General features: G+C 34.4%; 1 protein-coding gene across 4 annotated transcripts; it reads left to right on the top strand.

Moving 5' to 3' along the window:
- The first annotated feature begins 1775 nt into the window (after positions 1–1775).
- On the top strand, positions 1776–17565 carry EMB2762 (CCAAT-binding factor). 4 transcript variants are annotated; one of them, XM_020674293.2, is made up of 15 exons: positions 1776–2211; positions 2428–2520; positions 3161–3234; positions 4307–4368; positions 4472–4523; positions 5022–5116; positions 5333–5403; positions 7050–7151; positions 9323–9381; positions 9474–9648; positions 13647–13820; positions 15547–15694; positions 16476–16533; positions 16649–16754; positions 16947–17565. In XM_020674293.2, the coding sequence occupies exons 1-15, from the start codon at positions 1834–1836 to the stop codon at positions 17136–17138; spliced, it is 1839 nt and encodes a 612-aa protein (XP_020529952.2). In that variant the 5' UTR covers positions 1776–1833; the 3' UTR covers positions 17139–17565. The 4 variants fall into 4 exon arrangements, with proteins under 4 accessions (XP_020529952.2, XP_088703476.1, XP_006855701.2 ...); XM_088847350.1 differs by having other exon boundaries at positions 16449–16533; XM_006855639.4 differs by having other exon boundaries at positions 4469–4523.
- The last annotated feature ends 999 nt before the right edge of the window (positions 17566–18564 follow it).

Below are 18564 nucleotides of genomic sequence, written 5' to 3'. Positions count from 1 at the left end.
CACATAGGCTCTGCCTTGAAGTCAAATGCTATGTTTTGTAAAAAAAAAAACCTCAAGGACATGAAAATAGGCTGATTTAAAAATCCTCTCTTGGAAATGGGCCTTTTAATCCCCCTGCAAATTCTTTTCGGTTATATTATTATATACTTAACACATATGAGTTCCCACCAGATATTTCTATTTTTGAACTTCAAAATCAGAAAACAATAAATGTCATTGCACCATTTACAAAATAAAGGACGTGTGATTCAGGGATGGGTTGGATCACAAATAACTACATCCGGTTTATGAATGGCTACGAACACAAATAGTTACATCTCTACATGCTTTTAACGTGAAAAAAAGGAGAATTTCAGAAGCCATTTATGGACAATTTGTACTCTGCATCACTTATTCGTTCTCTCCACGAACTCTTTGAACTTAAATCTGCTCACTTCCATTTTGTTTTTGCTTGATAGCATGCTTTTATGCAATACCCCATTCTGATATTCATAGTTAAAGAATTGTGAAGGAATGCCATTTCTTTCTATTTTTCTTATTTTTATGAGTGTTTCAGAGGAAATTTATAAACTGGGTGACAGAATCTCATTTGAAATTCAAATATCATTTGCAAGGAGTGTGAAAATTATCTCCATTGTCTCTGTTCTAAAGTATGGAATAATTAGGCAAAGTGCATTTTAAAGTTGAAGTTCCGGGAAAAAAGCTTTCTAACACCAACATCAAAATAGTACATCGTAGAAAAACGTATTGATAGCAGAGCTCACATTGCTAAAATAGCTACACAAACTTGGCCGTATGTAACTTCGAAAAGTTTATATAAGCTTGCAATCTTCTAATATCAAAGCGAGAAGTACTTGGGAAAGGGGTTGGGGTCGTGGTGGCAGCACCCCACATCCTAGTCACCACATTGTGGTTTTCATTTTCACCACTAACACTTCCTATTAATACTTTAAAAAAAGGCCAACTCGTCTTTCCCACTCAATTACCCAAAAAAAAAAAAAAGAATAAGAAGAAATGAGAAGTACCTCAAGAATATTGTAGAAAAGAGCATTTCTATGTTGGAAAACCCTCCAATTGATCATCTCGATTTCGAGATGTGTTGATATGAAGAAAAAATAAATAAAAGTTTTAAGAAAATAGAGCATCTTGTAATAAATTATCTAAATTGTCTATTTTCAAGATTCTCAAATATTAAAAGATATGTTCGATTTACACCATTTTATTTTTTAAAAAATTTATAATTAGAGATGAAAATAAATTTTTAGACCATCAGAAAATTTCTAACACAAGGTTTCCATCACGGATACTACACTCCTAAAAAATTATTAAAGGCGCACCTTTTATATAGAAGTTACCTTATACAAACCTCACCCCTTGAAACTTTGATGTGAATAACACAACACAAATAGGTGTAGCTTCAATGGCGAAAAACAATATCTCCAATTAGTTCAATTAATCCTTGATTGATTCATAATTAGGCCCTAAACCAGTTTTTTGTGTGTATCAAATCATAAAACATGTGATTTTAAACACACACACTGTCTCTCCTTCTCTACGCATAGGTCCAGGTTTAAACTTTAAAGGGTAAATTTTGATACATTTCAACTTAACGGTACTTTAGGTATTTCCTAGTAAACATGAGGTAATAGGAGCGCATATCCTCCATCCAAAGGCCCAAAAGGGTGGTTTATTTATATTATTGTTTCCCAAAATGCCCCTGAATTCCACAATCCCCCTGAACATTATTTGATTAGCTCATCAGAGTTCTTTTTCGCGGGTACGAAAACGAGTTCGAGGGCTCCTCAGTGTTTCGTGGTCTCTTTGCTAGGAGCCATGGCTACCAACTCTGCAAAAACCAGAAGTAAATACAGCTCAGCAGAGGTGAAGGAATTAGGGCATCAACTTATCACTTCTAAAGCTCACCTCAACAACGCCCCTATACTTCTCTCTCTCCTCTCTAATCCTTCCTCGCCATTAGGGCACGCTTTAGAGGCCCTCATCTCCTTGCAATCGTTCTTCACTCCTCTTATCTCTCGAATTTCTCTCTCATCAGCTAGGATTTCAGCTGATGTTCCTCTTCCGGGAACTGCTGGTAAAGAAGAGCAGTTTGCGGAGGCTGTGTACAAGAAATGGCTCAAATCCACGTTCAACGACTTTGTCTCGGTGCTTATTGATCTCTCCATCTCTCCCCATACGGAGCAATCCCTAAGGGTATGCATTTTCTCTCTCTGTCTTGTTATTCTCTCTTCTGTTTTTTTCTCTCTACCTAGTATTTACTATTTCTCTCTTGGGGTAAATTTTGTTTGTTGCTGTTTATCTATCTCTACCCTTTTCTCTTTTTTGTTTTTTTTCTTTTGTTTCTTGAGTTGGCAAATTTCTTTGTTGTGTTTTGTTTAGTGTTAATTTCTGACTGGGCTATTGTTACAGGTTGTTTCTGTTGATGCTATTATGGAGTTAGCAAGGCAGGGTAAAGGGGGTGCATTTCGGTCAGATATTTACTTTAGGTTTCTTCGTGCTATTGTAAGTTCTGTTCCAGAGAATTTCGAGACTTCAAAGTTTTTAATTTATTTTATTTTTCTGAATTTTATGGTTGACATCTAGTTTCTTAGATTGTTCTGGTATTCAGTTCGTAAAGTTCCCCTTGTGATTTTTTTTTTTTTTTAAATAATTTTTTTTGATGTCTGTTATTGGATTAGTTATAACATACAAGGGATAACTGAAATTGAAATAATTCCAAAAAGTTGATTTTTTTTTTTGAAGAATGTAAACAAATCGATGATCTTCATTTTTTTTTAACGAAAAATTGAAGTTCTTCATCTGAAACTTTTGAACCCTGTTCCTTATGTGTTCATTTTTTGTGTACTGTGTGCACTTGCACAGAAGTAGATGATTTCTTTATATTGTTTTCTTTTATTATCCCGAGGCCAATAATTTCAATTATTTTTGCTTCTCTTTGTTTCTGGTGACATATGAATTCAATCCCCAAAGTTATTTTTATTATTTTTATGATTTTTTAAAATTTCTATTAGAAATTCAATTGTGATTTATATTTTTATGTATATTATATCATTTTGACCTGATGGACTTGGTAATTTTACTGTGCATGAGACCTTTGTGTGTTGTGAAAACGATTATTGTTTTGGTTCTTTGTAAAATGCAGGTTCAATCAACGTCATCCATTGATTTTGTTGTCCAGTTGCTTGTAACGAAGTTTTTCAAGTCCATGGATGTCTGGTATGGTCTATCTATTATGACTAGGAGAAATATATGTTCTTTTTCCTTTTATTTTTTCCATCTCTATAACATATGTATGGTAACATCTAAAATGAAACATAGGGAACCAATACTATATTCATGCATAATGACTTTTTTTTGGGGTAAGTTACGTAATGATGTTTACCACTGGAGTATGTATCATGGAAGGTGGTGAGGATGACTTAGGGTTTTGCTTCAATTTGGCATTTATTTTTTAACAATTAAAAAATATACACCAATGGCGATAAAAAGCCAAAGAATTTGAATTAGTTATTATTTAAGAAGAGAGGAATAACTACTGTAATCAGATGCAGATCCTAGTGCATTATTTGTGTTTTAGTTCAATAATAATGTACAAAACATATATATCGTAGAGTCCTTTATTGAAACAAAAAAGGAGATAAAGGTTTGTCGACTGTGCCTTGCTTGTTTACCTGTTCTTGTCACGGAATTTTTTGGTTAAGGGTTGTCTCTCTCATTAATTTCGAGTCTTTAACTGGATCATTGAATGACAATATTGAGTGCCTTGCATTGGATGGAACTTGCATGCCATTTATGAAGATATTGAACTCTTGTCTTATGGATAATTCTGCTTCACTGTAGAATATATCCTCTTGTAAAATTTAACCTTGATGACAACTATACTAGAATTAGATTTTGTTGGAATTCATTAATCTATGTTGGGCATTTCTCAGAGACATCATTTAATATCAGCTTGATGGTGTCTTGGAAGTTTCAAATGCATTAGATTCAGTGGCTACTGGTAAATGTTGGTTCTTACAGGGCAAGGCTCATTAATTTTCTTTATTTCTCATCAGATTGTTCTAATTATTTTGGTTTTTGATATTGGTTAGATGTCTTTTTTATAATTTTGTTGCATTACTGTGAAAGTTCTGATATGTAACGTCTTTTAGAAGTGGGTATTACTGAATGCAAAAGCCTTTTTATTCTTCCAACTATTCGAATGAGAAATTTGTCTTGTAGCAATTCCTTGTTAGCAGATACATTTGGTGACGGCTATTGGCATTACTTACAAAATTGATTTGTGCAGTTATTTCTCATTCATTGGGCTTGATAAACTTGCTAGGAATTATGAGCCTGCGAAGAGCGATGGTAATTCCTTTATGTTTGTGTTTTTACAAGTTCTCTTTCGAGGATACAGATGATTGAGTGTAAGACATGCTAATATGATTGTCATATGCTTAATTTGCAGCAGACAAGATGGGCATGATTTGGCAGGATGACCCTCAGAACATAAATGGCTCTGGGTGAGTCTGAGATATTTTATGCCTTCAACGTCATGTTTGGCATATTTACTTTGTCTGTAGTGCTTTGCATGATCCCAATAATCCAAGTCATCATTATTTTAGCTTTCAAATATGGAATGTCATAGGTTTATGTTCCCAAACAAAAAAAAGAAGAGATTATCAAAAAAAAAAAAAAAAACATAAAAAAGAAGAAGAGTGTTATATATTTACATTTTGTATTTGATTTATTTTAATATAACTACTGCTTCTTATTTGTATTTCTAAAGTTCTAGATGCAGGAGGCTGGTTCCATGGAGCCCCTTGCTACCAATTGTATCTGAAAATTTTAAAATTTTTTGTGCCCAACTGATGTGCTTTCAGCATCAACATTTCAAGTTATAATAAACTCTTGTAGCTTTTCCTGTATCCATAAATATATATTGTATTTCCTTAGAGATCACATATCTCAATCCGTTTTTTTAATAACTTTCTGACCTTATTGTTGGATTCTTTCTGAAGATCTGAGGGGGTATTCATTTTCAACATACATAATATTCTTTCACGTATTCCTTCTCTGGAAGATCGGGTTGAAAATGAAATGTGGAGCCAGTCAGGTGAGCAATTTCTGTGCAAATATCACTTTGTGCAGTCTAGGTGATTGGAATCTTACTACTGGTTTAATTTCTAGAAAAAATGAACCACTGGTTAAATGTATGATACACACTGCTATCTGTTTCCTCATGCTCATTGGTCCATTTTGGTTTTATTGCTTGCGGCTTATTATGTCACTGGTTTAGTTTTAGTTTTCTTTTTCTTTTTTTTTTCTGCAGAGCCTAATCATTCTTTGAGGTCATTAATACCAGAAGACACATCTAAAAAATCAGGGATATCAGTTGATGAGGTGAGTCCCCAAGTGACCCTGCATAAATGCATCACTTTTATTGTTCATATACTAATAAGACACTTTATAATGTCTAAACATGCTTCCTCGGGTTATTTTTATCTTGGTTTTCTCAAACACTCAGTTGGTTGGAATATGTACTGGATGTGCACACTTATTTTCTTTTCTGTAATTGGTAGTGTCATTGAATAAAGAAATTGTGGACTGCGAATGTATGGCAGTCTGGAGTGAAGACAGCAAAGTGGTGTCCATTCATTATGAATCATCATTGGCAGGGAAATTTGTGGTGTTCAAGGAATATGCATGAAAAGATTGAGTTCTTAAGTTCTGCACTAATTTCACTGAGTGTTCAGGGGATAGGATAAGGGTCCCTGAGTCACTTGACCACCATTTGGATTCTTCTATAGTTATGGTGTAAAGCAACTATTTTGTGCCTCTAAATTTGTTGTCTATCTCCTTGTTTAATACCCCTTTGGATGCCATCTTTTTTCAAGGAGCCACGTGCAAATAGAGCCTGATTTGTGAGTGGCTCCATTTTAAGAAAAATCTAAAATTAGGCCACCCTTTTGAGGGGTAGCAACTAGCAATTTAGCACGTCTGCACGTTTAACTGCTTGGGCATCTAATTTTGCCATCTATATCTCTGGAACCTCCCCTAAAACAGATAGGATGTAGGTCACCCTTTGTGCACGATCAAACTTGAGCTTGAGTCCGCCTACAAAAAGTTCCCTGTGGATAGGCTTGGTTCTCACGTTGGCTTGAATTTAATGGAAACTACTTAGCAACTATTGGGATTTTCATGGTCCTTATCTATGGTGACCTGTGATTAAAAAATCACAGATGTGGCTCAGGAATCGCTCAAGTCAGACTGGGAAATAACCAGAGTCTCTCCTTGCTAAGTCTAAAGTACCGCCGCCTAACTAATCTTGCCCAAGTCAGGAAAGGTGACTCAGGATCTGGACCATAGTGAGTCCCTACCCATGGCCGATTTTTTAATCATTGAAGGTGACCAGTCAGCATTTTTCGTAGTACATATTCACTTTAATTTTGCATCTTTGGACATGGGTGCCTTGTATTCTCACTTGCACGATTCTTGTTTTCATGGCACACTATGATGCAGTAGCCACTTGTTCACACCCACTATTCTTCTACGAAGTTCTATGTGACTCCAATTATCTGAGATAAATACACATATTAGTGCATGCACACAATTGTACATGTTTGTGTGCACACTTAACCTTTTTCTTTGTAGGTGATTTACTTTTATTGCACTTTTGTGCATAGATTTTATGAGTTTTTTATAATTACATTGCTTTTCTTTTGTTGTTTTTATGCGCACACATATTCATATGTAGACATGTGTATATTGTGTGTCATGTTTGCACAGGTGTGTTTGCACCCTACATCTTGTATGCTTGTATTTATGTTTGAACTGCTGTAATTACTTGATCTTAGCGGCCTTGCCATAATTTCCAATGTTCCATCATTGAACGGCGGTTCCTCAGCGAGAGGCAGCGTTATGTAAGGAGGTTCTTCTATTGGTTATGCAAGATACACTATGTTAATGGCTTTTCTCCTTTGTGATTGCATATTATCTAATAGATATTTATTGCATGATGTAAATAGTATTATTCTTTCTCTTCTCAGGGTTTCTCAACGTGCTCTATTGCCAAGAGAATAAAGTCAAAAATGAGCAAGGCATGGTTATCATTTCTGAGGCTTCGACTTCCTCTTGATTTGTACAAGAAGGTAACCTCGGTTGTATGCTAATATTGTATTAAGCTGTCGTTAGCTTGTCAATCATAGTTTGTACGCTTTCCTCTTACACTTGGTTATTAATCTTATTCTCGGAGCCCAATATTCTTTATTGTCAATATGCTCATATCTTTTGTCTCCTATTTTTTTGACTGAGACTTGTTTACATGCCTTGGGCTGTTTATATTCCATTGTTGAAGACATTTCTGTTTTGGGTGATTGATTTTTGTTACTATCCAAGGGAACATGATTGATAATTAATTACCATGGCGATGGTATGATGAATGGAGAGTGGACCAGATTTTCAAGCCCGCTCTGGAGATTTTATTAGTAGTCAAGCCTTTCATTAGTTCGTTTCTACATGCTAGAACACTATAGAGCTTATGAATCTAATGACAACAAATTCTAAAATCAAGCACTTCTAATATCTGAAGCAGTGTTTAAAACCTGGAGCGGTGTGGTGGATTGTCAACCCACCAATCCATGTTTGAGATGGCCAGTTAGGTGATCCGGATCGTTTGGATTGGCAATCGAGCAAGAGTTTGAAAAAAAAAGAAGGAAAAAGTAATGAACCTAGAAAAAAATAAAAAAGTCATAAGAGATGTAAGATATGACGTGCATATTTCTTACAAGGTCCAATTGGCTTCCTGGTTAGATGGTGTGGCTCTTCTTGTGAGGTTCGTGGATCGAATCAGCCCATGTGCATTTTTTTATTTTGAGCTCCTTAAGAAAACAACCAGTGCTATTTATTATGATCATTGAAAAACGAGAGTGCGTTTGAGTGGGCTCGAACCTTGGTCATGAAGTGCAGCAACCATAAATACTAGCCAACAAAGCTACTCCGGCTATTCGAATTAATATAGGTCTATTATACTTTATATACTAGGCTCATTCTCCAGTGATTCCTGATCCGGATTGCCGATTTTTAAAACACTGGTCTGAAGTGTTGGTATTTGATGTCTAGTGCTTCAAAAGGTAGTCGTCTTGACTTGTGTGTCATTTCACGAATTACCAAAGAAGTTGCCATTGAAATTAAGCTTTAATGAACCCCTCTCTACCCCTGCGGTATGCCTATTTTGGTGATATCGGTGAATCTGTTTGGCCTTACTATAGGGCATTTAACTCCCTGCTGTAGTTTTCTACACTACACTAGATCCTCAGGTGCTCATGAGTTTATGACCTTAGAATGCGGCGTTATTTGTTTCTGTGATGAAGTTATAGTATCTGCTTTTCCAAGCAATTGAAACATGTAACTTCTATTTGGCTGTTTAGGAAAGTTTGGTTTGAAGGAACACGTTCATTGGAACTTTCTCACCTCACTTTTATGTGCATCCCTCATTTTACAATGGCGGCCCCAATTGTAATCACAATTGCGCTGTTGGATTAATTTATGTTTTGCAAAGATACTTCAAAATAGATTCCTTAGCCATATGTCAGATACTTCAGAACCATATGTAAATAACAGTATGTTGATATTTTACTTGTGTTCCACAGCCGTATCTGTGCATCCTATGAAGCATTGCCACTGTGTTATATCTCCCCTAACAAGTCCTAAGAATTTATTGTTTGTGACATTTTGGCCTGCATAATCAGGGATACAAACCAAGTCCTACTTTTCAAACTCTCTCTTTAAAAGAGTCTGCTTGATATGTGTGTGAGTAATGACAGCACTATTTACCTGCGTTTATACAACTTGGTTGGGTAATCTGATTTTCATTTTCAAATCTTTCAAATGTTTTTGTGGGTCATAGGTTTCCATCATGCATGTTCTTGTTGCGTACTTGTTGCTAAAATGCGCACGAGATGTTGCTTCTTCTTTGCTTGTTTGTGATGGTTGCCCGGTCTTATGGGCACACATACCCCATTTATTCTTCAGATTTCATGGGTTAGAATCTCAATTATTTCTCCTACCTTGTATATATGCTACTTATCACAAGGGAATTTACTTTTATTGTCTATTTGTGGGGCATTATATGTATTCACAGTTGGTATACTGGGTGGCCGATGGGTAGCATCTATTTAATTCTTTGAACTGCAGTTTAGTTTCATGTCATTGAAAGTTTCACTTCCATATAAAAAAGGGGTTTCTTGTAAGTTATATGGATTACAAAAGTACAAACAAACATTTTCATAGGTGCTTATCTGTGCTTCATCTTGGCATGCAGGTTCTGTCTACACTACATCAGGATGTCATCCCTCATCTTGCAAATCCTATCTTACTGTGGTAAATATGCTATTTATATTTACTTTATGATCTATAGTTTATTGGATTTGCCTTTAGAATGGTTCTGACACCATACTCTTAACAAATGGCAGTGATTTTCTGACAAGATCATATGAAGTTGGGGGTGTTATCAGTGTCATGGCTTTAAATGGCCTCTTCATTTTGATGACACAGCATGGATTAGAATACCCTGACTTCTACAAAAAGCTTTATGCATTGTTGGCCCCATCCATTTTCAGGGCAAAACATCGGTCACATTTTTTTCAGGTATTTCTGTATGATGTGAGACACAAGTCAATCTTGTTTTATCCATATTGTCTAATGTATATATTTTGGAAAAGTATACAATAAGACTATTTACTTTTGGTACAAGGTGGTCGACTATTTACTTTTGGTACAAGGTTGTCACAGTTAATCTTGACCATTGGATGTGAATTTGGGTGGCTGCATTTATTCCATTGACCAAGTTCAAAATTCAAAAGAAATTTTATCGAACTTTGTGACACATCTAAGCCATCAGATTTCACATCGGAGGGTTATAAGTAATTGTGGCCTCCTTGTACCAAAGATAAATGGTACCAAAGATAAATGGTCTCATTGTGTACAAACCCATATATTTTTATGGTGAGATATTGTAATTTCTTTTACAAAAACAAAAGAAAAGAAGATATTGTGATTTCTTTATGTTTAAAAGGTATCCTTTTGGAGATGAATAATAGGTGGAGAAAGAAGTTGTTTAACCTAAGAGATCAACCACTTACTAATCTTTGATCACAAGATCCTAAAATCCGTTTGTATAACACTTTATATTTAAACAAGGTTAAATATCTACAACTTCAGCACGTAAGCATCTACAAAATTAAATAAAGAAACTTATGTAAATTAACATGCTATTTAGGCATTTGGTTTAATGTTCTGGAGATGAGATTTCAAATCCTTATTGAATTGGAGGCTGTCCTTAACAAAATTAGCCGAGTCAAATTCTTTCTGATCAAATCTAAATCTAACTTAATAGCCTGGGGAAAAGATGGTGTAGAATAATTTTAAATTAATTCAAAAGTGTCTCCACTAATGTTAGAAAAAAATGGATTGGTGACCCGGATTGGCCACCCTGATAACAGGTCGATTTGTGAATTGGCAATCCGAATAGGAGAATTGGCTGGATTGGCTGGTTTTGGTCTAAAAAAAAAATAAAAAAATCACTAGAAATGCCTAAAAATAGTTGTTTTGAGTTTCCCCAAAAAATTGGGTGTGGTGCATTATGTACTTTCAATATTTTTCAAAAACACATGAATTTTGTGACTTCGTTTCCTTGTCCGGATATCTGTTGACCATTGCACTATGTAATGGTTTAGACTATCAAAAATTAAATTGTTGTTCTAGATGATCATCATATTAGTCACGAAATTATGTAAATTATGTAATTTCCTTTACATTCGTAAATTCACATTATTCCTTAATATTGAATATTTCAAATCTCGTTTCCATATATACTATAAACTATACTCTAAAATTAGAATTATTAGTTTACTGTTACTTTCCTAAACAAATATGAATAAATTTAAATTTTATTTTATAATAACTTTTAATATAAAAAATTCTTATTTACATCTAACTCAAATTTTTATAGCGAAAAAAAGGAAGTGTGCATGCTCTTGGACCTTTTGATTTAATGGAGAGAAAAAAAAGCTACGACAAAAAGTATTTGTCAAATAAAGTGATTTAAGGTATAATAATTAGTATGGCACAAATATAGAATTTGGAAAATGAAATTGTGATCACATTTTAATTTTTGCAATAGCATTTTAATGAAATTAAAAAAAATAGATCAATAAATTTATGCTTGCAATGAGGAATAATGGATAGAGCTACTTGAAAATATATATTTTGAAGTGGCCATTTTGGATATTTTGAAATGGTCATGTATTTTCATGCTGGTTGAACTTTAGCATGAACATTTTAATGAAATGAAAAAATTCTAAAAAGATAAATAGATTAGAAAATAAATTAATTTTACCGTGAAAATTAGCTTATTTTCATAGTAGTTGGAACTTAAGCATGGACGTTTATTTATCTATCTAGCGTGAACTTCGTGATCTAGTGTTGGAGATTGATGTTACTAATGTAATATTTGGCAATATTAGGCTACCTTATATGTTCATGAATTAACTTGCATAGTGACCTAACAACAAAGTCCCACATTGGGGAAATCGAGAGAGACCATGGGAGGAAGCATCTATAAAAATGCCACAAGGAGGATAAGGTGACCACCACTCTCCAATAAAAAAAAATTGATGGTAGGAACATGTGTGGCTTTTTGAAGATTGGTGAGTTCCCATCCTAAGATTGGAACACATGTTCCTAGAAGAAGAGGCCACCCCTCTCCAATAAAAAAAATGAGTACAAAGCTCAAGTAGCTTGATCAAGACAAGGGATGGTGGGCCCCACCGTAACCTCTCTTCTCAATAAAAAAACTTTCAATGTTGTTTGGGGTTCATTTTGATCCACTTGAGGGAATCACTGACTCCATTGTAGCGAATCAATGATGTGCCACAACAAATTGCCGTTTCCTGGGGGAAATGGCCGGTTCCCAATATATTATGGGAACCTGTTCGCCCTCGACGATTCTCAATCCGGATAGGCGATTGTTTAAACACTGGTCTGCACAACTAGTTGTAGGGTTTTGAAATTAATGGTGTGTAGAAAGTAGCGTGTTAAATTTAGAGAGAATTAAGGCTAAAGGTTTCAGCAGTTTTGTTTTGGTTAATTTTAAGGACCTATAGGTTGTTTTTTTAGTTTTGATGGATTCCTTGAATGGGATGTGTTCACGGTTTAGAGGTATCACAAGGCAAAAAAATATAAAGAAAGAAGAAAATAAGGGAAAATAGAGAAGAAGAAAATGACGAGGGAGAAATGAGAAAGAATAAAACAAAGGACAAAGGAAGATGACATACAAAAGAATTTAGGAAAAGAGAAGGTAAGCAGGAATAAGAAGGGATGAGGTAAGAGTTTAATGAAAGAAATGAGAAGAGAGGAAGAAATTGATGAGGGCCTTAGAAGGAGGGACCTTAGGAGGTGCTAACAAGCCTTTTCTACAGGCTTCAATCAAATAATTCAGGAAGTCCATTTTTTTTTTTTTTTAAAGTTTTGAAAGTTAAACATGATAGGAGCTGGATGTCCCTCTTTCCCCCTTTATGCAACTTATCTTAAAACAAAATGACTTAAATCGCCACTAATTGAAATAAAATAATTGAAGGACTAGAGGACCCCTGAATTCTCTACAACTCCAAATGACATAAATCCCTTAGTTTCAAACCCCCATGCAGTTACAAAATATGTTTTCTCTCTAAAGTGTAAATGAAAGAAATTGAATTCGTCCATGGGAAGGCTATGATATCCTCATTAGAAATGTAGATTTTGAATTAACTTGCTCCGTCATACAGTTTTAGAGCAGGCGTTCACTTTAATTTGCTTTTGTTTGTTTTTCCTTTCAATGTTTTCCAATTGGAAAGGAATGGGGTTGAGATCAAAGTGGTAATACTCCCTGTGACTCAGCTATGGGTCTAGGTTTCGCTTCTTACTAATGCTAACCCCTTTTGAAAACTACTTACAGTTTCAAAAATTGCTAACCCATTACTAATAATTAACTTTCGCAAAAAAAAAAAAGGGTTTCTAATTGGAATTCCTTTTGGAAGAACTCGTTTAAGAAGAATAAGGTGAAATCGATTTGAAGCTTTATTTCTTTTGCTTTAACTTCAACTTATGTTTGTGTCTTTATTTATAATAAATGGTCTTTGGACAGTTAAAGATGGCAAAATATTACATAGCTTTGCTTACAAATTGTATGCATGTTCCCTGGGCAGAATGACCATGTTATTATTCATCTCATGGGATTAATTTTTTTAAACATAATTTGGAGCACAAAAAAATGTTGCGAACCAATCCCCCCACTAATGATTGTTTGTGTACAATCCATTTGATGGATGATCAGATCCAGGGTTTTAAGAACTTGCCTTTTATTTTTGTGGTGGAATTTTCTACACGATGAATCAATGATCTGAAAATTTTCAGGTAAAAAATCCCCAAAATATTTTCTTTTTGTGTGGGAAATACATGTACCTTCATGGGACTATGTTAGTAGAGCCCTTTAAATGTTGTCAAAGGTCCATATTGCTTCTTTAGTTTTAGATTCTCATTAACTGTTACATCTTCAGCTTCTTATCTACTTGCAATTAAATTAATAATTCACATTTAATGTTCTACAGCTTCTAGATTCTTGTTTGAAGTCCCCCCTTCTACCAGCGTACTTGACTGCTGCATTTGCCAAGAAATTGAGTAGACTAGCACTTTCTGCACCACCTTCAGGCGCATTGGTCATCATAGCACTCATTCACAATCTTTTGCGAAGACATCCTTCAATTAATTGTTTAGTTCACCGGGTATGTTTGTGCAAAAGGTCCTCAATATTGATGTTCAAGTTCTTTTGACAAGTACTTTTTAATCATATGAACATTTGTAAAAGTTCATTTTTTGGTTCCATAGTCTCTCTTGTATGTTTTGATTTCTTCCTTACTGTTTTTGCATGCATGTTTCTCAATCTCTCTGTGTGTGTACGGGCCATCTTACTTTGTATTCATACAGGGATATGTTATACCATTCACATTATGGCAAAGTCTCATTCTTAGGGTTTTTGGCTTAGAAATGCTCCCTCCCAAGGCCTGAAATCATTTTTAAATGGGGGCATTTTCATTGCCAAAGTAATTATAGAAGAACCATATGCAACATACTGATAGATATTTTCTCCACATTTAGTATCGTTACTGATTTTCTGTTCTGATGGGTCTGGTTGGTTCTGATGTTAACTGAATATTCACCTTATTTTGTGATATTTCTATCTTTGCTAAGATATTTCTATCTTTGCCCTTAGCAAAGATGGAAAATATCCCTGCCTAAAAAATAATTTGTAGAATAAGATTAGGGGTGTTCTTGTCCAAATTTCTTAAGCATAATAAGTTGATAATAGACTCATCACACAATGAGTAGCCAAACAATTTCTCTAGGTGGTGAGTGACGCAAAGCCGACCTACTTAAGCGGCCTACAAAATGGAAAGTTCAGGATTCTTTGAATCAGGATATCTTGAAGAATCTGCCATGTTGTTTCAAGTAACAGTTTTTCTTTTGGGAATGGCTATTTTCCAACCGTATTTCTGCTCTTGCCATCCAAAACAAGAGTGGATTACTGGGTACCTTCAGTGGCTAGTATTACCCGTCATGTTTACAGTCGCTATAGAAAAAGTATGGGCTACAATGGTAAAATTATTTGACAATGTTTGCGAGTTTTAAGTATTCTTGTTTGACAATGTTTGGCTGTCATTTTGGATTTTGGAGAAGCTCATGCAGCACAAATACAAAGGTTCTAACTGATAATTACTTAGTTGTATCTCAGTCTGCTTCACAGCTTGCAATTCATGGTTTGAAGTGTAAAATCATAAGTAATATCGCAGTAATTTGCAACATTCTGCAAATATATCGTGGACTCAAGAGTCGGCAATTATATTCTATGAATTATGCTGAATGAAACTTTCCACAAGATACTCTTATAATCGTATGTGTTCCCTGGCTTAATATTTTGCATAAATCTAAGTGGGGATGCAGTAAGTTATGCTTCCTATCCAGCATTGTGTATTTTGCTATTGAAATTTGTCGCTATACACCTAACTTATCAATTAATTAGTATTTTACCCTTTTCAACTTTTCCAACTCATAATCATGTGTACTTTGATGGGATTTTTGAATTTTTTTTTTTTGAAGCTGTTAACTGTAGGGGGATTTTTGAAATTAAATTAAGTAATGAATACAATGCAAATAATTCATCTTATAGGTACATTTTGATTAAGTTCCGTTTTGCCTATTTTCACAACCATCAACTGCCTATGATCTTGTACATTTTATTGCATCATTTGAGGCATTTTGAGTTGTCCTCGCTGCTTAAATTTAGTATACTTTCATTTTTATCTGTTTGGTCTCTGGCGGGGACATGATGCTTGTCCGCTGTTGTTGAAACTACGGAAATCTAAATGTGCATGTATGTGAACACGCACACACGAGTTAAATTGCTGTTTTCTTGTGAGTTTTTCCATTCTTGAGTTGAGATTTTACTTGCAGACTGTTTATGATGAACTGGATACTTCACAAAGAGATATCGACAATGAAGCAAGGGGTTCCAAAACGGGAGTAGATTCATACATTGGGGAGTCAGGAGTAGATCATTTCAGGATTGAAGAAACTGATCCAGTGAAGGCAAATGCAATGAGTATAATTCATTCACTTGATACAATTGTCCTTCATATGGATTGCTTCTTATGTATAAGAAATTTGGATTGTGGATTGGCAACGATAGGTGCATTTTCTACATGGCAGCAAGCTCTAATTTTATCAGGATTCCAATATTTAAACAGTACCAGTTCATCGCTATGATTCATGGCTCATGCATGTGGAAAGTAGTGTAACTTGTTTTGTTCTTAAGCACTTTTATTCTATCCGACATTTACTGCAAAATATTCTGCTTGAATAAACAAACAACAAAGCAGACATACTACAAGTACGATATATACTAGAAGAGGCTTTTTCAGGTGTGCACTTCTATAATACAGTCAATCTTACGGTTGAGATGCCCACATACTTTGTGATGTAATATTTCAATAGTTGTATGCAAGCATAAACTTAAACCTTTTGTTCTTAAAAAATGTTAGCTTCTTAGTAGTGTTTTTTTTCCTTTATCAAATATATGAGTTGGAAGTGAAGTTCTCGGATTCTGGTCTATTAAGGTATCCAGTGAATTTAGTTCTGGTAGTCATATATCACTTGATTAAAAGTACAATATTTGGCCTGGATCTCTCATTGAATCAATAGGTGACTTTTTGTTCATAGTACTAAAATGTTTGTTTTTGGGCTCTATATAATGTGAATACGAGCTTATACAGAAATGCAAATAATTGCATTTTTTGTTATAAAAAAAATGCAAAAAATTGCATTATATTATACATACTCATGTCTACTTGCCCAAGTACTATTTGGGACGGTCTTTATTGCAGGAAGTTCTCTATGGGAGGTTGAGACCTTACGTCGTCATTACTGTCCTGCTGTTTCTAGGTAGCTGTTTTGTCATTTGGTTAGGACTTAGCATTGAGTCTCCTTTTATTTTCATTTAATTGACTTTTACTAAGTTGTTTTTTGACGTTTCTTTTGTGATGTGTTGCAATACTAGGTTTGTCTTGTCGCTTGAGAATGATTTGACAGTTCGAGCAAAAACCTCTGAGGTTGCGATCAATGATTTCAGTTCGGGGTCGTATGGCACTATATTTAACGATGCGGTAGCTTTTCACATTGCATTATGTCTCCATTTGCCTCTTAAGTCTCATGTCTATGAAAGATGAATTTTGAGGAATATATCTGAGTTAGAATTAAATCATGTATGCAATGATGTCACATTGCATTATATTTCCATATTTTCCAAATATAGTAGTGCCCTTGGATGAATTTGAGAGCTTGAGTTATATGTGCAGGTGGGAAGAAGGATCAAACAGGTTCCACTTGCATTCTACAAGATGAGGCCAACTTCTCTGTTCCCTGAAGCTGACTTTCCCGGTTGGAAATTTGAGCATGGGCAAGATGAACTTGAAATTAGGCCAAATAATGGAAATGACCTTTTTGAGGGAGATGGGGAGAAGTCCTCTAAGAAACAAAGGCTTGGATGAGAAAAATGGTTTAACTTACATGGAATATGATGGATTTTTGTGCCATCCTAATTTGCCTGCTAATTTGAGGCAAGGGTGTTTTGGTCAAGGCAATGCCAGGCTTGTTAGTAATTTTTGCAATCCACTATGCAGGCCCTAGCTGTATTTTTTGCATTAAGATTCTCTGGAATCTTAAAGAAAATTTGGGAATTTTCATTATTTATTGTTTCAAGTAGAAATGTAATAACATTTGCTCTTGTATACGAATGTTCCTTAGACATAATTGTTTTTTCCTTTTTTTTTTCCGGTATCAGCATGCCAAGTTTATAGGCATTTCTCTTCGCCAATTGGAGTCGAGAGAATTTCAGAGGATGAATTTTGTATTGGATAATGCACAAAGTCTAAGATTATTTGTCATCAATGGAACATGAATGTTTTTCACAGGAAACATGTATTTGTTTTGACGTGAGAGAGACTCCATGTTTAAAATTGGTGAGAGTAACTTACTAGTGCTCTTACAAGATATACCCTTGTATATAATTATTTAAATTAGTCTTTGATGTGATTCTAAATAGTTGGGATAACGCTCTGAGGATGATGATGATGATGATAATGATACTGGGCATGGTCATGTGGATTATTGCGGTCCCATTACTCAAGAGCGCGTATAACATATTCTTCTTAAGAGTTAATTATATAAGTTCTCTCTTGGGTAAAAATCTACTGAAAAGGATTTTCTCAATTTGAAATTTAGAATTCATAGAATTCACCTGGAGTGTTGAGGTGAACGTTTTCAAAGAAATTTGTTAAATATAGTGTTCTGTAACACATATATCTCATGATTTAGATTTGAATAGTTTTTAAGTTTGAATATATCTCATGATTTAAATTTAAATTTTGATTATTTTTAGCTTTTTTGGCAAAAGAAAGTAACTTTTAGCAAATTATTATGAATGAGCCTTTTGAAAAAGATAAACATTTCACATAAAATTGCTTCCAAGTTTATCTAAGATTAGTTTATGAGACACTACCAAACAATATATAATTTGTTATCATAATTAATTTTCTTGGAATAGCAAATTATCAGTAATAATAAATAATTTTAAACAAGCCAGAGCAGGGGTATACTAGTAATTAACTATAAGGTCGTGGGCTCGAACCTTCCCATAACAAGTTAGGGGATAATAATATACTAACAAATTAAAACATTGGCAATAAATCTATTTTATTTTAAAAATGGGAAAAGAATAAAAGTAAGGCCAAATTATAAATCACCAAAAAATAAAGTAAGTTATAAAATCGTGAATATTTTGGATTTGGCTAAAAAAAATAGAGTGAAAAAATCAAATTATGTAAAATAGCACAACAAAGGATTATAACTCGCACTTATTATATAGATGAGTGATGATCTTATAAGACCCTCCCTTAATTATATGGAGGACTCCAA

The sequence above is a fragment of the Amborella trichopoda genome, chromosome 9, assembly GCF_054954075.1.
Source record: "Amborella trichopoda isolate Santa Cruz 75 chromosome 9, AtrichopodaSantaCruz75HAP2 v2.0, whole genome shotgun sequence".
In the NCBI taxonomy this organism is placed as follows: domain Eukaryota; kingdom Viridiplantae; phylum Streptophyta; class Magnoliopsida; order Amborellales; family Amborellaceae; genus Amborella; species Amborella trichopoda.
This window is presented reverse-complemented; position numbering and strand designations above follow the sequence as displayed.